The 27,471-nt window shown below is 44.5% G+C and overlaps 1 protein-coding gene and 1 long non-coding RNA gene across 5 annotated transcripts in view; both read right to left on the bottom strand.

The window, feature by feature from the left end:
- The window catches only part of MTMR9 (myotubularin related protein 9), a 28,336-nt gene extending 11,569 nt beyond the window's left edge, over positions 1 to 16,767 (bottom strand). The window contains exons 1-7 of one of the 4 annotated variants that reach the window (XM_077332333.1): positions 16,402 to 16,767; positions 15,253 to 15,653; positions 10,225 to 10,333; positions 7,080 to 7,205; positions 5,768 to 5,941; positions 4,251 to 4,468; positions 722 to 883 (exon numbers count right to left, since the gene is read on the bottom strand). In XM_077332333.1, the coding sequence (XP_077188448.1) occupies positions 722 to 883; positions 4,251 to 4,468; positions 5,768 to 5,941; positions 7,080 to 7,205; positions 10,225 to 10,333; positions 15,253 to 15,437 (974 nt within the window). In that variant the 5' untranslated portion in view covers positions 15,438 to 15,653; positions 16,402 to 16,767. Of the gene's footprint in view, positions 1 to 721; positions 884 to 4,250; positions 4,469 to 5,767; positions 5,942 to 7,079; positions 7,206 to 10,224; positions 10,334 to 15,252; positions 15,774 to 16,096; positions 16,365 to 16,401 lie in introns of those variants that run through there. The other 3 variants (XM_077332341.1, XM_077332349.1, XM_077332326.1) reach the window with 3 other exon arrangements.
- Positions 16,768 to 21,016: 4,249 nt separating this feature from the next.
- Positions 21,017 to 26,494, bottom strand: LOC143835134 (uncharacterized). The gene is made up of 4 exons (XR_013230019.1): positions 26,298 to 26,494; positions 25,700 to 25,845; positions 23,996 to 24,091; positions 21,017 to 21,949 (listed from the first exon to the last, which is right to left on the bottom strand). It is a non-coding gene; the product is annotated as an uncharacterized LOC143835134 (long non-coding RNA).
- Between the last annotated feature and the right edge of the window lie 977 nt (positions 26,495 to 27,471).

The following is a 27,471-nucleotide window of genomic DNA, read 5'->3' as shown; positions in this document are numbered from 1 at the left end:
CAGCTGAGTAACTTTATTACCAAATGCCATTTATTATTCTCCAACATTTATAGGACACTTCTCTGACAAGCTTCCGAGAACTTGGTAGAATCACATAAATCTTCATGACTACCTAAAATACCATGAAACAGAAGATCTCCAAAAGCTCCCTAAGTTCTGCCCTGGTAAATGCAGCTACCCTCTGAAACTGTCTTATAGGATTTGTTGCCACAAACCTATAGAGGCGCCTATTGATCGCCGTCATGAAAGCTAAATGAAACCCGTGGTCAGCGGCAGTACATATCATCAGCCCCCTTCGTGCCTCTTGGCAGCAGCTGGTTGGTCACTAGGACACAGAATGCTGAAGTAGGCTGACTTAGTTCCGAGGGTTTCCCTTAATACTAAATTTGCTGATATTGAGAAGTCTGAGAGAGCCAGTTTGGTGTAGTGGTTAGGAGTGCGGACTTCTAATCTGGCATGTCGAGTTTGATTCTGCACTCCCCCACATGCAACCAGCTGGGTGACCTTGGGCTCACCACAGCACTGATAAAACTGTTCTGACGAAGCAGCGATATCAGGGCTCTCTCAGCCTCACCCACCCCACAGGGTGTCTGTTGTGGGGAGAGGAAAGGGAAGGCGACTGTAAGCCACTTTGAGCCTCCTTCTGGTAGAGAAAAGCGGCATATAAGAACCAACTCTTCTTCTTCTCTTCTGATGGAGAAAAGAAATGTCAAGGAACTACCTGTCAATGCACTGAGCAGCCAAACAGGCGGTGGTCAGAATCTCCTTAATATGGGTCAGCCAATTGGATGCTTCCAGCTTACTCAGCCAGCGGTCCATATTATGCGACTGGTCATTGCAGGCTTCCACCAGCTTGATGAGGCTTTCTTGAAGGATATGGTACCTACACAGAAAAGGCAAAGCATTATTTTATATATAATTTTAATACCCTCCTCCAGCATGGTTTGAAGAAATGGGGGTGGAAACACTACCCAGGCCACCAGACACTCAACCTTTACAACCAAAGTGAAACTGGTTTAGGAGCTGCAGGCATGGCAGAACTGAACAAGTGCTCCCCCTTTCTCTCTTGGGACTTTTTGTTGTGAAATATGCTTGAACAACCCTGTGGGACTTTTGCCATTATCTGCTACTGTATGCAACCCTGCCTTATTTTTCCTATCCCTCTTATCCCATCTATCTTCCTATCCATCTTTTTACTCATGCTAGCATAATAGAGACAAAGATTAAGACAAGCTAGATCTTAGGGTGGCATGAAAGTCAGCAGAATTACTGACATGCCAAAATGGAAAGGAAACAACTTCAAAATAGGCTGCCTAAGGAGGTGGTGAGCTCCCCCTCACTGGCAGTCTTCAAGCAAAGGTTGGATACACACTTTTCTTGGATGCTTTAGGATGCTTAGAGCTGATCCTGCGTTGAGGAGTTGGACTAGATGGCCTGTATGGCCCCTTTCAACTCTATGATTCTATAAAATAAAAGAACCCCAAGCAGTTAGCATTAAACTAGGCAAAGGGGACTAATCCTGTCACATGCTCCATTCCTTCACTACTCATGGCTGCTGCAACCTCCTTAACTCTATCAAATTTCTATTCAACACGGCACATACCACACATGATGCACTCTGAAGACCACCTTGTGATACAATATGCTATTTTTAATGTCTTGTTTGAACATTTATTTTGGTAGATGTTTTGCATTTTGGTTACCCACTTTAGGTACTAGGATATTCAGGAGAAATATATAATTATTTTAAAGAAGGAGAACGAAGGATAAAATTAAGTCGGCCTGTTATTTTGGTCTGCCAAAATAAAACCTAAATGAACATATGAAACCACTTTAATGTGATGCTGTGAAAATACTCACTCCAACTGGCAACAGTTGCCTAAGATTTCTAGGAGACAGGCTGGATAGAAAACAATAGGTAATCCAAGAGCCTTTTAAGTGGCTATGCCTAGGAAGAGCTGAGTGCTGGCTCAACTTAAGTTAGGGTGCATATTTGGGATAATTTCCCATGAATCAGTTATATGTTAACTGTTAAGATATCCTGAATATCCATTCTAGCTTTGCAGTTTTAAAGTACATTAAATGGACCACAGGGACATTCCAATTAAGAATTCCTACCAGGATTAAACATGTTATATAATCATGACATTGTATCTGAGGAAGTGTTCATGCATGTGAAATACCTTGAATCAAACTTGGCTGGTCTTAAAGGTTCCAGTGGACACAAAAGTTAATCATCCTATTGCAAGTCCTAAAAGGATGACCAATCGGTCTCAAGAAGTGAAAAAGGGGGAGGGGGGAATGATACTGCTATTCCTTTCCCATCCCTTCCAGAACTCTATACTACATGTTGCTCAGCCTTTGTGAAGTCAGTTGTTTTGTCATGTTTTCTGTATGATCCCCTACACACATACAGTGAAAGGAAAATGTGTACATAGGTGAAAGTGTGTAGAACAGCTTTGCTGTTGTTCTGCTTTTGTACACCCAACAAAAACACTTGGTCACTATGCATCCTTGAGATTTAGCTATGCATCCTTGAGATTTTCATCCTTGATTAAAATTCACTATGCATTTACATAGCTAAGGATGTGTCAGGTGTTGGGAGTATTGAGATTCCCGTGTTGGTGCTGCTCATGCATTTACATAGCTAAGGATGCATCCTTGAGATTTATTTTCAGCTCAAGCAACAGCATGAAATTGGGCAATAAGTTGTATCGTATCTGTGCATATCTAGCAGAATGTCTCCCTCCCTGATTATTACATTTTTATCTCTATGTAGCCCAGGGTGGTTTACATGTTTCCTCTACACCTCCTGCTCATTTTAGTTTCAGGCTGTTCAACGTCTACATGCACTTTCTGGCTCACCTAGTCCAGAGTTACGGCCTGGGTTATCACCAATATGCAGATGACACGCAGCTCTGTCTCCTGATGGATGGCCACCCACCCTGGATATATCTGCCAGATGTTTGAAAGCTGTAGCTGGATGATGGGAGCAGAGCTGCCCGAAACTCAACCCCTCCAAGATGGAGGTCCTGTGGCTGGGTAGGAAGGGACCAGATCAGGAAGCGTTATTGCCTACCCTGGCCAGGGGACAACTGAACATCTCACCCATGGCCAGGAATTTGGGTGTGATCCTGGATGCCTCCCTATCAATGGAGGCTCAAGGTCACTAAAGTAGCCTGGTTGGCATTTTTCCATCTTCATCAGGCACAACTACTAGTGCCTTATCTGTCCTTGGATCACCTAGCCACAGTGATCCATACAACTGTCATTTCCAGGACTGATGTCTGCAACACGCTCTATGTGGGAATTCCCCAGTCTTTGACCCGGAAATTGCAGCTGCTGCAGAATGCCGTGGCTAGGGTCCTCACAGGAACATCTTGGAGGGCCCACATCCAGCCAGTGCCGAAGCAACTGCATTGGTTATCAGATCAAGTTGAAGGTTCTGGTATTGACCTTTAAGGTCTGGGCCCCACATACCTATGGGACTGCCTACTTCCTTATACCCCCTGCAGAGCCCTTCGCTATGTAGGTGTGAACTTGCTGGTGATTCCTGACCCGTTGGAGGTATTCCTGGCCTCAACCCGGGCCAGGGCCTTTTCAGTCCTGGCCTCAACCTGGTGGAATGAGCTGCAGGGAGAGCTGAGGGCCCAGTTCTGCAGGGCCTGCAAGATAGGAGATCTTCCGCCAGGTCTTTAGATGAGGCCAGGGCAGTTAACAACCGAGGGCCCTCCTGAAGGGGCTAGAACAACTGCTCACCTCTTTTCCAATTGTTCACCCAAGACGCATGGTTATTGGTTAGTGGTAATCCATCAAGCGGGGGGGGGGGGGGGGGGAGTTTTTTCACCGCCCGGGAGGGATAACTGTTTTCTGTGTTTTACTGGGAGTTTATTGTGGGAGTTTTACAATGTTACCCGCCAGGAGTCAGAATTCTGGGAATGGCGGGCTGTAAATTAAACAAACAACAGCCCTCTTGGAAAAGCTAGGCTGAGTGTATGTGACCAGCCCTAGTCCAACTGGTCTGAGCAGGGATTTGAAAACAGGCCTCCCTGCTCTTAGTCCAGCATTCCAGTCAGTTTAACATATGGACTCTCTTTAGCATACTGTTCATAAAAAGTTGGGTTAGTCATTGTAACAACCAGCTTGACTTTCAGCGACCTTCGTTTACCCTCCAATTTCATGTGCCCCAACTTCTGATCTTTGCAAAGATGGAATGATATTCCTGACAGTAGATCACTTCTTATACTCGCCTCTCAATGGATTTGTGAATCCTCCTCCATTGAGGATAGTGGGCCTCCTGCTCAAAGCCTCCGCCTTTGGCCCGGGCTTGCTGGGCGATGTTCAGGGAGCGCGTGTCAATGATGTAGCCCCGCTTGCCTGCACGAAGGGTGGCATTGATCAACTTCTCGTCCTCCTTGCAACGTTTCCCATTAGTGCCCGTGAGTGGTTGGCTACTGCGCATCATCACCTGGGGAGACAGTAGAGTCATGTAAGTGGTCACTTTAGTCTAAATGATCACATTCTGAAAATGGGCATAAGGACATGAGCTCAATACGGCAGCACTAAAGGGGCCCTGGCTGTTTGGCACCAGTTATTTTGTGTGTGGCTGAACATTTGGAAGTCATATGATAATTGACCTGAACACAGAGATGTCAAATCTCTGAAACACAGATTGAGAACAACCCTACGTTTAAAGGTCAAATACCAGCTTAATCCAGAACTGGTTTCTACAGGAAAGAAGAAGAAGAGTTGGTTCTTATATGCCGCTTTTCCCTACCCGAAGGAGGCTCAAAGCGGCTTACAGTCGCCTTCCCATTCCTCTCCCCACAACAGACACCCTGTGGGGCGGGTGAGGCTTAGAGAGCCTTGATATCACTGCTCAGTCAGAACAGTTTTATCAGTGCCTTGGCGAGCCCAAGGTCACCCAGCTGGTTGCATGTGGGGGAGCGCAGAATCGAACCCGGCATGCCAGATTAGAAGTCCGCACTCCTAACCACTACACCAAACTGGCTCTCTAGGGGGTTCTAGCTCAGCAAAGGTTTAATCCCTGCCATTTTCATTCTTTAAAAGGATTAGGTAGCATTTCTCTGAGCTTTTGAAAGTAAAGCAGTGGTAGTCAACCTGTGGTCCTCCAGATGTCCATTGATTACAATTCCCATGGGAGGACCACAGGTTGACTAACCCTGCGGTAAAGGACCTCTGCTTGAGACCCCAGAGAGCCACTGCTGTTCAGAATAGACAATACTGACCTTGATAGACCAAGGATCTGATGCAGAAGCTTTGCGTGTCTGTTTTCATAAAAAAATACAACAAAACCGCAAAGTGAAATCTGCCCTGAGGGTTGATCCAGGTGTACATACCTCCTGGCACCTCCAAAAATGACTCCGGTGGTTGCAAAGGCCAAATGTGCAGACTTCTAATCTGGTGAGCCAGGTTTGAACCCACACTCCCCCACATGCAACCAGCTGGGTGACCTTGGGCTTGCCACAGCACTGATAGTGCTGTTCTGATGGAGCAGTAATATCAGGGCTCTCTCAGCCTCACCCACCTCACAGGGTGTCTGTTGTGGGGAGAGGAAAGGGAAGGGGATTGTAAGCCACTTTGAGCCTCCTTCGGCATATAAGAACCAACTCTTCTTCTTCTTCTTCTACAAGGCATCAATAAGTTAATATTTTCCCCTGAGTTGACAGTCTTCCAAATTGAAGTTTATAACATCCAAAGAAAATACCAGCATCCTGGCACAGAATATATTCAAGCACCAACTTACCATCCCGTTTTTCTTGTGGTAATAGCTGAGCACTGGGAAGCGTCCGCCATGGCGAAATGTTGCAACTTTGCAAAGAGATTCATCGTCAATTGATTTGGGGACAGTGACAATTGGTGCGTAAGAAGGACAGATGGAGAAGTCTTTGTTGACGTAACTCAACCTCCATTCATTTGTCTGGGGGATAATAATTAACAATAATTAACAAAATATAACAGACAAGGTGGTTTCCTGGTGGATCAATAAATGAGAATCGGAGCCATTTTAAACAATCAAGTTTGAGAAGCAATGGTACCACAAAACCTGGGATTATTATTAGCTATTATTAGCTTTTCCCAATAATTGTGCTCATTCACTATGCTCTTTTTGTCCACTTTTCTCACTGAGACTAGAGGAAGGTTACAGGATATAAACAGTGCAATCAGACTGCATAAGACAACCAACAAATAGTGCAGTAAGACTAGAATTACAGCATTAGAAAAGGAGAACAACAAACTACCTAAATCAAGATCAAGATATATTATAAGAATATGGGTTACAAAGTAAAGACAATGCAGTAAAAGCAAGTGGTCCCTACAATTTCATTATGAAGGTACCCTTCTGGGATGTTCATTCTACTATAGTCCTCATTGCTTTTTAAAAATGTCCTCTTGATGATGGTATTGCAAATTCTCCTTCCCAGGTTTACATACTGCTATTTAGTTGTGTATATTTGGCTTTAAAACCACTTGCACATCGAAGCAGGCCCTGCAGGTATATGCAAGACACAGAATGCCTGTTCTCAGAAGGCTCCTGCAACCAACTATTTCTCTGAGCTTTTGAAAGTATCAGCAGTTACTCTTGTACCCAAAAACAAACAAAAAGAAAATCTGCTGCCTGATTAGCTAGAGTTGCATTTTTGCCTGATTATAGAGAATGTTAACAATCAAACAAAATGGTAAATAAACAGTTGCTCCCCCTTCCCCTTGCTTTTTAGTCAAAATGGCTTGCAGGAATCAAAATCTAATTCAAATGATAATGGTCAAGGCATACAGTTTTTCAAGGGAGACAGCCCTTAGGCTGAGCTGGCTTTGGGCACAGGAGAGGGTACTTGGTTGATCCCTGCCCTCTATCAGTGCCCCTCTGATAACTGTTGGAAGGCAAAGGGAGACACATCCTGGGGAGGCCAAGGACAAGCAGGTATCAGCAGACCAGAACATCTGAAATACTGGCACATCCTTTTTAAATGCTAGCTAACTATTAAGTCACAGCCAAACAAAACAGTACGATAAAAAAAATCTAAAACACACAAACCCCTATTTCAGGTAGGACTTACTATTGAACGGAGAAGCTCAAACTCTTGCTCAGGCAAGAAGGAGTGCCAACCATCTTCGATGACTTCAAACATGGGCCGATAAAAGAAAGGATACATCAGGGTGATGGAATCTAAGGTGGACAGTGCCTGCAGGGAGAAGGAGAATCATGCACAGTGTTTGCGGAATGCTCTTTTCCTCAAGAAGTCAATGAGTCCCACCAGAAATTGTAAAGCTCTGCTTCCTCTTCACCTGTTACTACAGTTGTTTCCATAACCTGGCCACAATTTCCATCCACACACCGCTATGTTCACTTAAGAATTGGAGAAATAAAATGTGAAGTTATAGGCAGGGAGAAGAAACATTGGAGAAAATTGGGGCGGGGGGATTCAAAGTTTCTCTAGTGAGTCTAAACTTATTTTACTGCTTTAGCAGCATAAAATATGGCTTTTATAACTTACAGTGTACCATTGTACTACTTGACATATTTATGAGTTAAGGAAAATGTCTTAGTTATACACAAGCAAAACTGAAAATAATACCCCAAATCTGTGTGGCTGTGCAGCTAACTGCTGGACCCTGTACTGTCTTAGCATCTTTGCTGTCTGACAGGTAGCAAACATAAAAGAGGAAACAAGTTTTGTAGTGAACAAAAGAAATGGTATTATTTGGGCAGAAGTAGACTGAAGGACTAGCAGGAAGTTGGTGCATTGCACTTTAAAACACTGATAATGTTACAGCATATCTACTGTGCCCCAAATTATTCAAATTTAAACTATCACCATCTTTTGAAATATGTTGTATGTCTCTGCCACATACACAGGAGTTATCATTACCCCGATGCAGAAGATGGTATGCAACAGTAGGTTAGAGAAGAAAGTAACAACCAAGCAGCTCTGCTCCATCTTCTCTGTGACAGCCCTTCAAGTATTTGAAGATGGTTATTGTATCACCTCTTAGCCGTCTTCTCTCCAGGCTAAACAGACCAAGCTCCCTCAGCCTTTCCTCATATGACTTGGTCTCCAAACCCCTCACCATCTTTGTAGCCCTCCTCTGGACACGCTCCAGTTTATCTAAATCTTTCTTCAGTTATGGTGTCCAAAGCTGACTGACCATTTACAAGCACACTTTGGGTGCTATCAGTCAACCATTTCTCAATCCACCTAACAGTAATAGGATCCATGCCATATTTTACCAACTTGTCAATAAGAATTTCATGTGGAACCTTATCAAAAGCCTTACTGAGATTAAAGTAAACTATGTCCACAGAATTTCCATGATCTAGCAAGGTAGTAAATTTCTAATTAAAAAAAAAAAGATAAGGTTAGTCTGGCATGTTCTTGAGAAAGCCATGCTGACTCTTAGTAATTACACCCATGTGCTCTAGCTGCTGTTTGATGATTTTGCAAGCTATGGACGTCAAACTGGCAGGTCGATAGTTACCCGGATCTGCTTTTCCCCCCTTCTTGCAGGTGGAGACAACATCTGTCTGCCTTCACCTGTTCTCCAAGAATGGTCAAAATAATGGACAGAGGCTCAAATTACATCTGCAAGTTCTTTTAGTAACCTTGGATGCAAGTCATCTGGCCCAGAGGATTTGCTTTCATTTAAAGAAACTAGGTGTTTATGGACTACCCTCACAACGACCCCAGGCCACAACTCCCATCCAAATCCCTGATTAATTCAGATAAAAGACCCACTTCAAAGATGACCATTTTACTTATCTGGTGGAACACACACAGAGTGCGCGTGCAGCCAATGACATATCCCAGAGCTCTGGAGCTATCACTTTCATGTAAGATGGGCTTGGAGAGGACAAATTGGCTCAATGAATGCAATTGGAGCACAAGCTCATGGAGAGTTCCCTTGAGATATATGGGCGCCAGGCCATATAAGTCTTGAGAGGTTGAAACTATCAGAGGAAGCTGCTAAATCAGACTATTGGTCTCCCAAGTTCAGCACTGTCTACTCAGACAGGCAGCAGCTCTTCAGGGCACATGTCTTCCACATCGCCTATTACATAACCATTTTCCCTGGAGAGGCTGGGATTCGGCTCTGGGAACCAAGAGAGATGCTCTGCTATTGAGCCAAAGCCCCACTTCTAAACTGAGCATGGAAACCAACAGGCAGCCAATGCAAACTCTCTCAAAAGTAACCTTGTAGTTTCATTGAGTATTATTTACATTAGAAAGGTGGGATATGAATTCCCTAAATAAGACTAATCCAGTATGCCTCATAAGAAGACTAGATCTATGATTGCCCCTATTTAAGAGAGCCAGTTTGGTGTAGTGGTTAGGAGTGCGGACTTCTAATCAGGCAAGCCGGGTTTGATTCTGCACTCCCCCACATGCAGCCAGCTGGGTGACCTTGGGCTCCCCACGGCACTGATAAAACTGTTCTGACCGAGCAGTGATATCAGGGGCTCTCTCAGCCTCACCCACCCCACAGGGTTTCTGTTGTGGGGAGAGGAATGGGAAGGCGATTGTAAGCCGCTTTGAGCCTCCTTCGGGTAGGGAAAAGCGGCATATAAGAACCAACTCTTCTTCTTCTTCTGCTTAACCGCTGAAGACAGAGCTCAGCTACTATGAATCGTAGATAAAATGGAACCTCAGAACTTGTAGTCAAGATCTGGGCTGCACAGAACTATGATTAAAATAACACATATGGAGAGGCACCAATGCTCCGCTTGATCCTCTTTTGGTCTCTTTTCTGCGCCTCGCATGAGTTTTCTCAACTAACATGTTCTTTTAAGATGGTTTATTGAAGCTATAGCATTTTCAATGTTCTACTAGTGACAGTATTCCTCAGGCACTCAGATAGTTGGTGAACACCCACATCATCACTGCAGCATAACTGATGGCTAAATGTATCTAGGTTTCAGCCTATGGCATACGAAACTGTCATCACAAGCAAGAAAAATCGTATCTTCTAATATTGAACATGTTCTATATTAAATAAATGGGACAGTTCAAGAAAAGCAACCCACTACACTCAGTCCACTTTAAGAATCAAGAGAGGAAATGACAACGATTGTCTATATTCATGGTCAAGCGTCCCATTCCAGAAATATCTCACCCAGGAACCAGGCACCACTACAGCTCCAAAAGATCTCAACTGAAAGGAATGATACCTTCTCTCCATCCTCCCAACTCCTATGGATCACCTTACCTCAATGGAGCTAGCTATGTTAAGAGACTCCTCCATGCCAGGAATGTCAAGCTGAATAATCCGCAGATCTTTGCATTTGATGATAATGGTCCCCAAGGAGCCAAGAAACCTGCAATGATAAAGGCACGACCATTCAGGAAGAGGACAAAGCAGCAGCTCCGGGAGCTTCTGGACCCAGCCATTTACAGCATCCTATTGCACTGAATACAGAATGTGAAGCAATGGAGGGAAAAAATAGGCAAAGCCCGTATAAATCCTTTGTTCAAAGGCGGCGGCAGCTGACTTAGAAACATTACAGAAAAGGAAGAACTACAAGTTACCTCAGCAAACCAGAATAGAGTGCTAGACTAACCATCATACTGTGAGGTTCACTGCGGGACCATGGCCTGATGTTCACTCTGTCATCCTAGCCAAACCAATAGTGTTGTTGTGAGGAGGAGAATTAAGCCTCATGTAAGTAGCCCTCAGTTCTCCAGAGGAATCAAAATGGATGGGGTGGACATTCTCAAAGATAACACAAAAGGGGAAGGGAGGAACACACATAAGACAGAACAGTAGGGAAGGTGATTAACATATCTGGTAAGGCATCAATTCACTGCTGCAAGTGACAGGTACAACCCTATTCCCCTCAATAACCTCCTAGTTGAGCTTATCACCTGTCCTGCAGCACAGCTGACAGGGAGGGGGCTCAAAACACCTAGGAGGGGGAAACCTGCAAGGGAGAAACGAGACTATTGGGAAATATAAGGAGCTGTATGAGGATCCAGCTGCAGCCTCTCTCAGTGCCTCTGATTACCTTCTCTAGAGGTCCGAGGACCTTCACGGCCTTTTTTCCAATTTTTCTGATGGACAAATATGAAAGTTTATGAAGCAGATGAAGAACAACTCCTATGAAATATTTTCTCACATTCCAAATATAGAACTCTTCATTTTCTCTGATGGAAAAATTGGGAAATTTTGGAAATACTATTTTTTCCCCTTTTGGAATTAGGGAAATGAAAGACCATTTTTAATTCAAAATACATAGTAATAATTTTTTTTTCTACAGCATTAGATAATGATCATTCCTATGTCTACTGCAGAGACACATAACATTTTCCAGAAGCACTTTTGATTAAATTTAAATAATTTTGGCAACAACCAAAATACCACAATTACAATACATATGCTAGGGTGGCGTAGGATGCAGCAGTTTATATATTGCATTTGTATACCGCTTTCCTCTAAGACTCAGGGCAATTTGCAACGCTTTCTCAAGTAGTAGCTATAATCACAATTCTCCTTATAAAATAAGATCATTACTTAAAGAAAACTTCTACATTCCATAAAGGTGCCAAATTCTACAGTTTTATACAATAAGTTATAACTGACCCATGCTATGTTGCTTAATTGGACACTTTAGTTCTCATAGGAAAGTACTACGTATATTCCAATTCCCTCCCCTCAGATTCTACTCCCCCCCCCCATCCCAGGGGAAAAATACAGTATTTGCTGGCGTATAAGACTACTTTTCCCCCCTGAAAAACATGCCTCCAAGTGGGGGGGTCGTCCTATACGCCGGGTGCACTTCAGTTGGGATTGATATAGCTGCCCATAGTGGCCCATAGTACTGTAATGTAACAAACTCTATATTTTGAGTGGAAATGTTGGGGGTCATCTTATACGCCCAGTCGTCTTATACGCCGGCAAATACGGTACATCTTGGTAACATCAACATTTTTTCCAAATTTTACATCTCTAAACTTCACAACAGACTGTACCCATGTATAACCTTTTATCCATGCTACTATAATGTAGAAAAGAAAAAGGCAGGCAAGGAGAAGAGAGACAAAGACGGATTGTGCTGAAATGTATACCAAGACGAGGGCAAGATAAGTAGCTAATACATGCCTTTCTTTGTTAATATGAGCTGCTCTGGGAGAAGACGATGGGGCTGAAAAGCAGGATATAAACTGAGATGTACATTAAATAAATAACATGGAGTGCTCGATAAAGAACTCCTACGACAGATGTTGATCCCCTCTCAATTTAATTGGTTAGAAGCAGAGAAAGTGGAATCGACCTGTACAGCAAAGGAGATTACTGCTATGATCATTTTAAGCTGGATGAAGCAGCTGACAGAGACAAGGAAGAGTTAGACCTGCAGGGCCAGTTTCCATGGTGAGGGAGTGGTCCAGACAAAGCAGATCAGCAATAAAAGCAGATGAGGTCAGCCTGGGATCTTGGGATTATACTGCCAGGATAACAGACCCTTGCTGCTGTTATGGAATATTGCTTAAAACTTTGCATTACCCTCCTCTACAAGTAAACAAATCCTCCTTCCCACATTTCCTTAATGATATTAAGATACAAGTTACTTAAAGAAAACAATGCCCACTTTTTAGACTATTTTTATACTTATACTCTTCTTTTGGGGATCCAAAGTGTTCTTCCATCTTCTCAATAACCACACTTGTGAGGTAGGCTAGGCTGGCTAGACCAAGGTCCCTCAGAATGCTTCCTTGGCACAGTGAATTCAAAGCTGGTCTGGCATTTTCACCACTACACTACACATGCACTCAACTTCTGAAATGTGAACCTGGGGCCTTACGGTGTCCCTTACTTTGCATGAATGACTGAGCTATGAACCTGGGATATGATAGTTAGACTAACCATTTAACTCTGCCACCTCACATCCTACACTCTCTTCTACCTGCCCTTGTCATTCTGCCAACAGTTACCTTGCCAAGTCCTTCCAGAAAGGTTTCAAACACGAAAAAAAAATAGCTGATGCCCTTACAAAGAGTGACAGTGCCATTTCCCCAGTTTTTTTTTCACAAGGAAATTGCAAAACGGCATGGCAGGGGTGTAAATAGGCGAGTTGTCCAGTGTCAACACTGTTTCAAGCCGCATGCAAAAGAAACACATGAGAACATGGGATGATGCTTGGAACAAGTGGAAAGCTCAGCAGGTTATAATTCATTTCTTCTACCAGGTAATTCCAAGCCAAACAATCCTTCCTCACAGCAAATGAAATGCCATCCCTATGCTTGCTTGAGGTTTAAGAGGGGGAATTTATGGAATCAGGGAGGGTTCAGAATGTTATCAACATTTTTGCCAATACAGGACCAGCTATTGGAGTGATGTTCTTTCAAAGGAAAAAACAATACTTCATTTAACACATAATTTATTGAAGTGATTGCCACCATAGGTGGAGATGGCTACGAGTCTAATAAGGATTACACAAATCTGGGGCTTATCAATGGATATCAGTCACAAGGGCTAAGTGCAGCATTAATGTTTACGGGAAGTATAGCTTTGCACTCAAAATGTTAGGGCAGAAGACAATCATGCCCTGCTTGTGAGCACCCAATAGCATTTGGCTGGTTGCTCTTGGAAACAGAATGCTGGACTAGATTACTCTTTGGTCTTAGTCAACAGCACAGTCCTTAAATCTTTAATCACGAGTGGTCCACATGGATAGAAGGGGGGAGGGAAGAAAGTAACACTCTCAACACCAAGGTAAGCACATCATATCACAGAATCACAGAATCACAGAGTTGGAAGGGGCCCATACAGGCCATCTAGTCCAACCCCCTGCTCAACGCAGGATCAGCCCTAAGCATCCTAAAGCATCCAAGAAAAGTGTGTATCCAACCTTTGCTTGAAGACTGCCAGTGAGGGGGAGCTCACCGCCTCCTTAGGCAGCCTATTCCACTGCTGAACTACTCTGACTGTGACATTTTTTTTCCTGATATCTAGCCTATATTGTTGTGCTTGTAGTTTAAACCCATTACTGTGCGTTCTTTCCTCTGCAGCCAACGGAAACAGCATCCTGCCCTCCTCCAAGTGACAACCTTTCAAATACTTAAAGAAAGCTATCATGTCCCCTCTCAACCTCCTTTTCTCCAGGCTGAACAATCCCCAGTCCCTCAACCTATCTTCATAGGGCTTGGTCCCTTGGCCCCAGATCATCCTTATCGCTCTCCTCTGTACCTCTCAATTTTAACTACGTCCTTCTTGAAGTGAGGCCTCCAGAACTGCACACAGTACTCCAGGTGTGGTCTGACCAGTGCCGTATACAATAGGACTATGACATCTTGTGATTTTGATGTGATCACTCTTTTCATACAGCCCAAGATTGTATTTGCCTTCTTTACCACCACATCATACTATCTGCTCATATTTAGCTTACAGTCTTCAAGTACCCTAAGATCAAGTTCACACACACTACTACCCAGATCAAGGAGAATGATCAAACAAAGATTCTTTGGGATTTCTCCTCACCACCTCCTTAGGCAGCCTATTCCACTGCTGGACTACTCTGACTGAGATTTTCCCCCCCCTATATCTAGCCTATATCGTTGTACTTGTAGTTTAAACCCATTACTGCACGTCCTTTCCTCTGTAGCCAAGATATCAGAAACTGGGCCTGAAAATAGAACCGGATGTCAAAAGGTAAAGGTTATTTCCAGCACAGACATGCAGCAGTAGGGGAAAGGATACCCTGTAGACTTACACTTATTAAAAGCAGAGGCCTCATCTCCATAAAACTGCACAACTAGTAAACAGAAAAATGGGGCTTTGGTAATTTGACCTGGAGCATGTCTTTGTGCCGAAATCAGAGACCATGTGTAGGAACAAATAATCCACCCATTCAATTACAGAAAATATTGCTGGAGAAATAAAAATATTATTGGAGGTGCCAAAGATTAAGTCGCAGTGCTTCTTTAGCCAAAAATGCAGTCAAATACTAGGCATACTTATTGTAATGGTACTCCAAGCCTCTGATTGTAGGGGCTGGCACTCTACAAAATCCTGTAACATCAGTTCAGCCTTGTGATCTCAGAGATTCAGCACACACACAAAAATACTTATTCATTCAATGCATAATGACTGCCGCAAATTGTGGAGATGACCACCAGTTTTTTATTCTTATTGTCCTACCAAAATATTTCAACCAAGACCATGGGGAAAATAAGATACATTTTCCAGGCTGTATCGAGTTCACCCACTCTGTCTCCCCTGTGGAACCAGCAGCATCCTCACCTCTTCTCAATGGAATCAATGTTGGAATGGAGAAGCCAAAGTTCCTCTACATTGTCCTGCCGCCGTGAGGAGAAGATCAGGTGATGCCCCGTCAAGCAGAGTGTCCCCTCCACTAGTGGATAAAAGGGACGGTGAAGGATGACATTATCCGCTCTAGGCGTCTTGATCAGCTCAGCGAACTCCATGGTTTCTCCTAGCTTTGGCAATATGTCCCTGCAGTCAATCCGTACAAATCTTAAATGTTCCAGAAAGACACAGCCCAGGTTTGTGGCAGCTTCCACGCAGGCCACAACCCTTGCGATTACCGTACTAGCTGAGAGTCAACCATTTAGCAGGGGTCATTGCTGCAAGATCCCAGTTTTACTTGTTAGGAGGAAGAGATAAGATCTTGAGATCTGTTGCTTAGGAAAGAATGAAAACATTAACATTAATGGAATTTTAAAGAGAAGCAAAATGACTACAGGTATGAGGAGGATTGGGGAAGTAACTTTCTGAGGAGGGGAGGGAAGGAAAGGTGAGATGTCACAATCCAAGGTTCAATGAAGTTGTGGTTTGGCAATGTCACAATCCCATCTCCCCCCAGGTATGCTAAGGGATGAGATGTAAATGTCTCCTGCCCCTGCCACACCATTTGCCTCTGTTATGTCTCTGGAAGGCTTAAGTACCCCAAAGAAAATTTAAAGATGGTGTGTATGCTCTCATTCCTTCTTTCAATCTCTGAAAAGGGAAAGGAAGCAAGAAAATCGTAGGTTGTCAGTGTGGGGAGATTAACTAATCTCACAAACTAATCCCACAAACCACCAATAGCAGATCCAGAATAAATCTAAAACTAAAGAGAACCTACCTGGAAAAGTTACTCCTGTCCTGGAGTAAAAGGACAGGAGACCATCAATTGAGTGGTATTGCTCAAAAGGGGCGTGGGGATTAGTTTCCAAAACCCAATAACAGGATGAGGGACAAGAACCCAAGGGACATGACAGCCTTTCCTTTATCACAGGGGACCAATTATCTTGTTATGTCTGTGCAAGGGGAGGTATCCTCCCCACTATGGAAAAAATCAGGGAAGCTGGGGTGGGGCAGGAATGGGGGTGGCTGTCCTAGGAATGCAGGATGGGTGATGACATTTCATGCCAAGGGGCCAATACCCACCTACGCCAAAAACAAGGGCGAAGAGAGCAGATAAAGGGCTTCAACCCCCAAGTGCCGGAGGAGGGGATCCAGGCTCCATGAGGGGCAGAGGGCTTTCCCTATAGTCTGGCGGCGAAGGGATTAGCCTGTAGCTGTATAAAGCGCGGGGCTCAAAGAGACCATCAACGGCCTCCCTCTGCCAGCCACAGGGACCCCACTCGGTATCTCTACGGAAGATCCAGCCGAATATGGGGGGGAGGGAGGGGTAGACTCCAAACCCGTTCCCCGGATGTTGAGATGTCAACGCCGGCGACAGGAGGGAAACGGGCTGACCAATCCAAGCTCGACAGATCCACGCGACAGTTGCAGTGCCCAATCTAATTCTGCGGTCTCCTCCTCTAGCAGAAGTGGGCGGAAATTGAAAAAACAGACGGGAGGGAGGCCGCCGGAGGAAACGGCACCCACCTCTGGGACGTGCCTCTTGCCCTTACCGGAAACAGTGTCTCGAAAAACTTCCGGCTGGACATAGAGACGCGTGCCCAAGAGTTCCGCCTCCCAATTGCGCCCCCCCCCCCCCCCCTGAACAAACCATATCTTCTCAAATATCTAAAAAGCTCGTTGCTGGGGTCGCCATTGTCCACCTGCGACCGTCACTTTATGCGCACACACAGAAGATGCCACAAGGCTCTTGTTCCGTTTACTTTTCCTGCATTCAATGTATTCCAGTTAGATGCACTGCAGCAGCAATTCGAGTCGGGCGTTTCATGCGACCGAATGCTCAAGGAACCCTTTCGCGTGAAGAGGGGAAGTGCTTCTGGGCACGTGCAGAGAGCCTCGCCCTGGATCTTGCCTGCGGATCACCGGGGCTACCAGTAATGCGCCCCTGGCTGTAGCTACCCCGCATTCTGGAAAGCAAGATCATCCTCCGCAGAATTGTTTAAAGAGTTTATATTTGTAAACGAGGTTACGTCATCTTTAAAAATAGGTTGTAAATTACGTGACTCCCGCACGGAATTTTGGGAACTGTAGTTTCGCTTTAGACGGCAAGCGAGGTGAGAGTCGGGTTCCAACCGGGCTCAAAAAACCTACAACGTGGAGCAGGCTGGCGGCGGAGGGAGAGGAGATTCCGCACAGCGCCGTCGCTGCTACAGAGCCTTAAAAAATTACAATAGAACTTGACCCCCCCGCCAAAAAATATTATAATCCAGTTCATAATACTGTTAATTGAATTACCGGTCTCCAAGCCGGATTTCAATGTTTTGATTTAAACCAAGTGTAAGGGAGAATGTTGCCGCACTTATCACCGCAAAGACATTTTTATAGGAGGCCGTGGGTAATTGCTACAAGAGCGTTTCATTCACCATTCTCATACTTACACACAAGAAGCAGGAAAGAACAGGAAGGGAGAGAAGGAGGCAGCCACGATACAGGCAGAGGGAGAATAAAAGGAGGAGAGAAGTTAGGAAGATAGATGGTGAAGTGTGTGTGTGTGTATGTAGGGGTATTCCAGAGGCAAGCTGAGAACCAAACTCTATCCTATCTCTGTTCAAGAAACTGTATGTAGCATTGACTCCCCTCCTCCCAGTTTGGATCAGGATTGTGATGAGAGATGAGAGGAAATTTTGAATTCCAGACAAACTGCAGATCTCTATGGACTTTGGGCATAATGTGTCTCTAAGCCATTTCATCACAGTTCTTCACCACCCTCCATCCCCACAACCCCTGTGGCTAAGCTGGAGGTACAAAGCAAGACTCACATTCCTTCTAGTGTAAGGTGACCAGGTTGTCCCACTTTTGGTAGGACATCTGGGGGCACCTGGCAACTTGTACCTGTGTTGAAAAAATATATATATATTACAATACTATTTTTGCGTTCTGTGCGTTCCATGAAAATTTTTGTTGCTCCATATAGACCAAATGTTTAATCAAGCCCGCTCCCCCCCCCCCCAGTCAATGGTGTCCCGCTTTACCAATGTTAAAATCTGGTCACCTTATTCTAGTGGCCCAGGTATTGGTTGGTCTCTAAAAGGTGCTCATATCGATTCTCTATCAAGTCTAAGTTAAGGTATTCTAGTGGTGGAGCCTGGGAAGGGATCTCAACAGAGTATAGTGCCGTAAAACGCACCTTCCAACGCAGATATTTTTTGCAAGAGAATCAAGCTTGTCATCTGGAGAGAAGTTACAATTTTGGGGATCTTGCATCACATAAGGGTTCTAGGCTCTAAACCAGCCTTTCTCAACTTTTTTACTGTTGAGAGCCCCCAGAAGTACTGTGACTGTGCAGAAAACGGTTGGGAAGCATAGCCATCCAGGCCTCCTTCTGTTCCCATCCCCTCCAGGCCCATCATTGCCCATTTTGGGGAGAGGGGGTGGGGTAACCATGAGCCTATATATTCACATCACCTTTTGTGTATGCAGGATAAGAGAGACTGGGAGCATGGATCTTAGAGCTAGCATCAGGGATGCATGATGGCCATTGGTCAGTATGCAGCATCCAGCCTGTTATCGGTTGTAATAAGTATCCAGTCAGGGGGCTCTGCTTAGGGCCAATCACAGGCTTCAGCGGGACCCCCTAAATTGTATATTAGTTTGGGAGGCGGGATGTTAGTTCTATTGTGTTTGATCAATAACAAGCGAATGCATTGGACTCCACACCTTATTGAACCCACTACTCAATATCACTGATAAATGTTTAACATTTTTTTGAAAAATATATTAAAATTACTTAACTCTCACCCATTTGGGAAACCTATCAAGAATCCCCAAGGTTTGATGAAATCCTGGTTGAGAAAGCCTGCTCTAAACTGTGACTTAAGAGGTTCCAAGCATTACCAAAAAACCTTCCATAATCTGATAACTTTTAGTAATTTGTTTGTATTTAGAGGCTCCTCAGTCTCGGAACTTCTTTTCACAGCTTGGAACACTGCAAATCTTGCAGTGAACATGTTCGACAACCAAACATATTGGCTTCAACTGCAACGTTCAAACACGAGCTCATTCCAGCTCCTCTTTCTTGGCTCCCCCTACTTGTTTATGTACTTATTTATCTAATGTCATCTCCAGTCTGGGGTAGCTGGTAGAGGGAGCGAAGAGGGTGAGGGGGGCAGGGATGGGATTTTAAACTGTATTTTAGTATTTTATTTTATTGCATTTTTTAATTATTGCGACATTTTATTGCCTGTGGTTTTTATTGTTGTGAACCGCCCCAAGCCCATAGGGGGAGGGGTGGTATAGAATAGAAATTAAATAATAATAATAAACCTACACTGTAGCTTCTTTGGCTTGTGCATCAGTTCAGCTCTCTCTGTTTCAGGGGAAAGGGGTGGTGGAATATGCAAGACCTGTATTGTGCAGGAATCAACAGTATAAGAAGAATTCTTGCAGAGCCCTCACTGTCTGGGCATTGAAGATGGCAGTATGCCAAAAAAAGCAAAGCTAAGTGACTGTCTTGCCATGGCATTTCAAGATAGTCAATCTGCATTGCCTCCTTAGAGGACTGCTATCTTCAGTGCCCAGATAGTCAGGGCTCTGGGTTGGCACTAGGGTTGCCATATACTAAGGTGACCAGATTTTAACATTGGTAAAGCGGGACACCTTGCTCCCTAAAATGGGGCACATGTCAAAGGGGGGGGGGAGTTGCACCTGCCCCCAAATACCTGCATCAGGCTTTACATAACGGCAGCCCTCCAGCAGCACCACACCTAGACCTGCCAACTCTTCATCGGCGGAGTTGTCTGGAAAATGGTGATGACTGAGATGTCTGCCTCCATAGTTGTCAGGTTAGCAAAGACCAGTCTGGGAATCTCTGTGGGAATCTTCCTTGGGTTAAAGTCTTTGTCCAAATACTGACAGAGAAGAGGATGGAAGGAAGTTGGTCTTGTATGGCGTCTTCTAGCTCCAGGAGGTTTGTAGTACTGGCTGCCTCCAGCATAGCAGCTTAATTTTTTAGGGCACACTTCTTCTATTTTTTAATTTTTATTTTTTATTATAATTATTATTATATTCATAATACATACAACATAATAATTACCAAAATAGGTTCTCCTAACCAAATATCTTCAAGTCTTCAGTTTCCCTTCACCACCATAAATTGTTTATTGATTAGCCTGATAGTCCATGAACATTTTCCATTGCTCGTGAAATTCTTTCTCTGGTAGAAAAGGTACACTTCTTGAGGCATGAGATAGTATCATGGCACACTGTTTGGGGGCATCACAGTATTAGCAGAAATTGCCTCCACTGATGGGGAGCAGCTGTTGCACATGGCATTCTGTGCTCTGAATACACCATCAAAAGGATGCCCCTTGGAACACTGCAGCAACCAAAGTGGGGGCAAAGATTCTCCCCTTCATGCTGGGTGGAGAGTCCACATCCAGAGCAGAGAATCTACAGACATGGCAACAGAGAAGACATTCAGAACTCTGTGTAGGGTTCTGGACTTTGGGGATTCGGTTGCCCATCTGGATTCAGAGAAAAGTCACAAAATGGGGAAATTACTGTGATTGTTTGGTGTCATGATCACTTCATCTGGTGATGTGATCATGGCACCTCACAGTCACAGTAATTTCCCCATTTTGTGGCTTTTCTCAGAGTCAACAGCATGAAATAGACAGGATGAAGAAACTTAGAACCGTGATTTTCACACATTCCCTTTATATAAACTCTCAGCATAATGTGACATACAAACTTCTTAGGCTTCAATTCAGTGAGGATACATTTTATGTAGATATTTTGTTGTCATACATTCTAATTTTCACAGAATAGCTTTTACATAAGCCAGTGTAGCTTGTCTATATTTTAATTTTTGGTATTTATTTTCTTACATTTATTTATACTACTTTTAAACAACATTTTTAATCAGAACAATGAGTGATTATGGACTGGGAAAGTAAAGTATTCACATTGGACCTGGAATTAATAAATAAACCTCTGATTTTCCCTTAAAGTCAGAAGCCTAGGCCCTGTAAGTGATAAATGTGTTAGACCACCAGGATACAACGATTCATGTGCTGCTTTAATTTAACCAAATTTACGTTTCATATGGGGCTTACTTGACAAATCCACCTTACAATGCATTCTTTAAGACTGGCACAAAGTAGCCACAAAATGATTGGGGGGGGGGGTGTTGTTTTAAAAAGCTATATTCCCAAGATAATTGGGTAAAAACTGGATTTCTTTTTTCCCCCCAGAGGCAATAACATTCGTTTGAGGGAACAGAACATGCTTGTGAACATCTTACACTTTTAGCTAACCACGATGGAAACTGCTGAGATGCATGTGTTTTTGCTTGATTCAGTAGGATGGTTCATATGTAGCAAATAGAGAACGTAAATCCTGGAGCGATTCAGAATTCTGTCCCTGTCATCCTCCAAGGAACTCAGGGAAACATCAACAGTGTGCCTCCATTTTGTCTTCACAACACACTTGCCAGGTAGATTTGGCTGAGAGAAAGTGACTGGCCCCAAGTCACCCTGTGAGCTCCACAGCTCAGAGGAGATTTGAACTCTGGCCTCTCCAGTCTTCATATGCACATCCTTGGACCCCAGTTATCTGGGAGAAAGGCAAACTTCTAAATATGTTAAAGAAAGAAATAAACATAACAACAAGGCCACACTGGCTGTTACCAGTTACTTTTCGCCCAAATCAAAGATGTCTACCTGTTCTGTTTAGTTAGGACACTCTTGAAGGAGGCATTTACCAATCATATAAAGTTATATTATTCAGCTTTGTGTACTCGGTGAGTCAGAGTACAAGTCAAACTAACTTCAGCTTCACGAAATCCTTCCTCCCCCACTTGTCATCTGCCACCACCAAGCTCACACGGCATAATATTCCATGCTGGTGTGTTGAATTACATGAAAGCAAGCAAGCAAACATGGCCAGAGGCAAAGGACACTGCCGTTTTTTCCCTTTCCAAGATCAAGGAAGATGACTGGGGCGAAAAGGCTCTTTTGACAGCTACACTAGCAGATGGGAATTTTAATGGGAATTTTAAGGGGTTAGTTGTTGTGACCCGCCTCGAGCCTGTCAGGAGAGGCGGGAAATAAATATAATAATAATAATAATAATAATAATAATAATAATAATAATAATAATAATAATAATAATAATAATAATAATAATAATAATAATAATAATAATATGGTGTGATGGGCCCTGCGGCTGTGTCCTGGATGGGTTTGAGGCATAGGGTGCTACTAGAATACTGCCCCTGCTGTATTGTAGTTCAAGACAGAAATCAATTCCTGTTCTTCATTCATAAGCACAGAAGCAGTGCTGTAGCTGATCAGATTACCATACACTGTGTAGTCTGTCTCCAGCCATGGACAGCTATATCATCCTGGAGAGGATGTGACAGGAATAACCCCTCTGTAACAGGCTTCCATGGGATGTGGCGAGTTCTTCTTTGGAAGTTTCCAAGTAGTGGCTAGATAGTCATCTGACAGAAATGCTGATTTTATGAACATAGGCAGATTGTGAGTGGGTGGGCAGGAAGGGATGTGCCAGTGTTTGTCTCTTGTGGCCTTTCCTTGCATACCCAGGGAATTGCTGATTGCCACTGTGGGATGGTAGGTGAATTTCCTCCAGGCCAGGCTGGATTCCGGAGATTGGGGGGGGGGGCAGGATCACTAGGGCATGAAATTGGGGTCACTGTGAGCAGGCAGGTAGTTGTGAGTTCCTGCATTGTGCAGGGGTTTGGACTAGATGACCCTGGAGATACGTTCCAACTCAATGATTCTATTATACTGCTCCTGTGCTTGGAAAGCCCATCCTTAACTTCTGACTTGTAGCTTCTGACCTGGTAGAGACAGGTCTGGTCATGGACAATCACCAAAGACAGTTAGATCTAGGTGGGTCAGCGCTACTGTCAGCGCTATATAAGTATGATAAATAAATAAAATACTGTTACCACTAGACCGGACAGCATCTTTCAACACAGTCAATCATGGGCTTTTAGCCCAATGCCTAGCCAGCATGGGGGTTCAAGGTATAGCCCTTAAATGGCTGCAGTCTTTCCTGCAAGGGTAGGGACAGTGGGGGATGCCTGGGGAGGGAGCATTCCAGCAGTGTGCTCTGATATGGAGGGGGGGTGCTACAGGGAGCTAGTCTCTCCCCGATGTCATTTGACATCTATATAACACCCCCCCACACACACACACACACAGCTGATCTGGAGATTTGAGCTGGGGTGTCGCCAATGTACTGACAGCACCCACCTATACCTACTGATGGACAACCATACATCAACATACCCCCCCCCCCCGACACTCTAGCCAGATGTTACTTCCTACCCGAAGAAGTCACGGCTTACAATCTTTGATAGGAAGATGTTACTTCCTATCAAAAAGCCCCATTTAGCCCTTTTGGGGCTATTAAAATCTTCCTGTCCTTTTCCCCTTCTACCACTGGAAGATTAGAAATGGGCATCATAGAGGTGAACTGTTTAGCCATTAAGGTTTTAATTATTTAGTTCTGTAAATATTTTTTGTATATTACTAATTTTGCCCACTGCGCAGTATATTTCTTTTTGTAGCCTCTTCAACTGTGTACTCCCTTTGTATATTTCTGCTCTGGGAAAAGGTGAGGCACACATTCACACCCTTTTATCACTTACCTGGAACAACCATCGCTCATATGAAAAGGATGCCAAAGGAATGCGCTAGAATCCTCATGGCTACCACTGGCCTGGGATCTCCTGAGGCCTGGGAAGCTAAGAAAAAACATTTGTGGTAATAGCAGGATCGCATAAAGATTATCCTATCATTCCCATAACAAAAATGAACAGGGGTTATTTGAAGCACGCTGGAGCTTTTTAGAATCCTATTCCCAGGAGAAATACATCTGGGAGCTTCTTTTCACAGCTCGGAATGCTGCCAATCTTGCAGTGAACGTGTAGAGCAACCAAACGTACTGGTTTTGACTGTCACATTCAAACACGAGCTGATCCTAGATCTGTTTGGCTGGGCACTGGACAACCTGAGCAGCTGCTGAACTTGTTTGTGACTGTCAGGGAGATCAAAGAATCCACTGTGCGCCCCCACTGGGGAGGAAGGTGGGATATAAATGCAGGGATTCTATTGGTGAAGGATAGGTCTATCAAGGGCTCTTAGCCACAATGACCAAATGGAGCCTCCATGCTCCGTGGTAGTAAACAGTCTGAGGACCAGGGCTCGAATAAAATAAAAACAGGAAGGATTGACTGATTGATTTGATTTTTAAAACACCCTCTGGGCGGCCTGCTTGGTCTCTGTGTCTTGCTTCTGAAGGTGTCTGTTGGACCACTGGAGTAAATGGATTACTGGTATGATCCAGAAGAGCTGTTCTCACAAAGACATGGCTATTAATGAGATGGGGGTGAACAGATCTTGCACATTAAGGGAGGTTTAGAAGGGATGCTCAGCTTCAAAATATGTAAGAAATACTCCATTACAGAAAAGTTTGCTCACACAACCACTTGGATTAATAGCCATGTGGACAGGGAGGAGGGGATGAAATCACCCACTCCTCCTCTTCTATCAGGAGAGTTCTGCTCATACTAGAGACAAGAGGGCATGACTTTGCCTTCTTAGCCCTTTGAACCCATGAGGGTATTAACTAGGGTTGCCTGCTCTGGGTTCAGAAATACCTGGAGATTTTGGGAGTGGAACCTGGAATAGGTGGGATTTGGGGCAGGGAGGAAGGGAACTCAGAAAGATATACCGCCATAGAGTCCACCCTCCAAAGTAGCCATTTTCTCCAGGGGAATAGCGGGAGATCCCCAGGTGCCATCTGGAGATTGGCAGTCCTATGTATTAACACATTTGGATTCTGAAACTCCAGGGATACAGTATATAACCATAATATTCCCCACCAAACCATGAAAATGCAGCAAGAAGGAAGCAAGGCAGAGTTTACTGAAGATCATATGGTGATGATAATTATATTATGCATTTAGTGTAGATATATGATAATGAAGGCTCTGATGAAGACTTTCTGTTGAAACCAGGCAATTACTAAATGCTGATTGGCTAATGTTTATTTACATAATCTTGGAGCAGCAGACAAGGATTGCCACTAGTGGGGCCTCCCCTCTAGGGTTGCCAACTCCCACTTGGGAAATACCTGGAGGTTTGGGGGTGGAGTCTGGGGAGAGTGGGGGTTGGAGAGGAGAAGGGCCTTAGCAGGTTGCAATGCTGCAGTGTCCGCCCTCTGAAGCTGCCATTTTCTCCAAGGGAACTTATCTCTGTCATTTGGAGGGCAAATGCTCCCATTCACCCTCAAGTTTCACAAATTCTTTGGAGTAAGATTTTTGGAACACCCCACCCACCCTTTCCCTTACCAGGTCCCGTGGTCGGCAGCACCTCTTCTTCCCATTTTCACAGGTCCCAAGATCTAATTCTGGTACGGCCTCGGTCTTGTTGCAGTTTGTTTTACAGTAGCCATCACGCCGGATGCAGGCCTGTGTGTCTGAATACCTTCTGTGCCCTGGGCCGGGAAAAAAACGATTCTTGAGGCCATCATCAGAAGGAGGGGGAGCGACCTGCTGCAATACTAGAACTGAAATGTTATGTGACTCAGGTAGCATTTCCTGTAGTCCGCTCTTTCCCCCACAAGCTCCAGTTTCTTTTCTATAGGATTCCTACTGAAGCCCACATTCTTTTGATATAGCATGGCAACAAGGTTTGTCAATCTCCAGGTGGGGCCTAGACATCTCCCAGAATTACCATTCATCTAAAGGCAACAGAGATGTTCTCCTCTGGAGAATATGGATGCTTTGGAGAGTGGACTCTATGCAATTATTATAACCCATTGAGGTCTTTCCCCTCCCCAAACTGTGCCCTTCCCAGGCTCCACCCTCAAATCCCAGGCATTTTCCACCCTGGTGTTGGCAAATCTATGGCCACCAGGCCTATCAGACAAAAATAAGATGTTCTCACCTGACACAACGACGGAGAGCAAAAAGAATCCAGAGAAAAGAACAACTGGAAGCCTCATGGATGGCAGTGGCAGATCTAGGAGAAGCCTGAAGTGAAGCTAGAAAGCCACTGCAAGGAAAAACAGGATTATTCTCCCGTTTATATGCCATTTCCTGACAAAGCACAGAGCAGGGCTGGAGGGGTGGCAAGCTGTCAGTCTCCTGTCACATGGTCCCTTGTGCCTTTGTTCTCTGGGTGTCACTCCACCCCAGTGCACCAGCTCAGAAGAAGACAGAGATGTCGCCTTTCCCTTTGTGGTAGCCACTGAGCTCAGAGCTGCTGCCAAACCCTTTGTTCCAAAGGTCAGAGCTTTGGGAGCAGGGTGCCAACTCGACAAGCCAGGGACTCGGAGGTGAGGTGGCCGGGGGAAGAGGCGGAGGCCCTGCTCCTTTCCCGCCGCCGAAGCCAGGACCTTGGGTGGGGAGGGGGGCGGGGGAAATATTTCAACGCGGACAGAACAGCAGGCCCTGCTCCAGGCGCCGTGGCGAAGCTGGGAGCTTGGTGGGAGGGGGGTGGGGGAAAGGGGGTGGCGGGGACGGTGCCATGGAGGGGCCCGCAAGGAGCCCTGTGAGCCCGCCGGGACCACCAGCGCCCATGCTAGTGCCCATTATATTCAAAAATACAATGGGCTTTACATCTATCTAGTAAAACCATAAAGCAGTAAGGGCAGCGTTCCATATTTTTTTTAACTGAACATTTAAGTAACTGCTCTTGTACTAACAACATTAGCCCTTATTTTCCTTGCTGACAGGGCATTTTATAGGTTACACTATTACCAGACTCAGATAGAAGACAGATGATCATCTCAGTAACAGAATAAGAATTCAAACTGGGTACAGTCTGGATTGTATGTAAAGTGGACAGCCAAGTCTGTAATGAGGTTAATCCTCCAAGGCTTGAGTGCTACCAATACAGAAGCATGCCCTCCTTGAAAAGTGTCTGACTAAACTCTTTACTGGTGACTTTGAATGACTGTCCACTAAATAGACTTTTAGAGATAATATATAAGCTGCCACGAATGTAGTAATATAATGTGTCTGTATGCACTTTCGCCGAGGGTCGGACACGACTGAACGGGATAACATCATCATCATCATCATGTGCTTTACTGGCCAATTTCCTACTGCTACAGTAG

This window comes from Paroedura picta, chromosome 1 (genome assembly GCF_049243985.1).
Source record: "Paroedura picta isolate Pp20150507F chromosome 1, Ppicta_v3.0, whole genome shotgun sequence".
Classification (NCBI taxonomy): Eukaryota; Metazoa; Chordata; class Lepidosauria; order Squamata; family Gekkonidae; genus Paroedura; species Paroedura picta.
The sequence above is the reverse complement of the archived record's forward strand: the minus strand, read 5'-3'. Positions and strand labels throughout refer to the sequence as shown.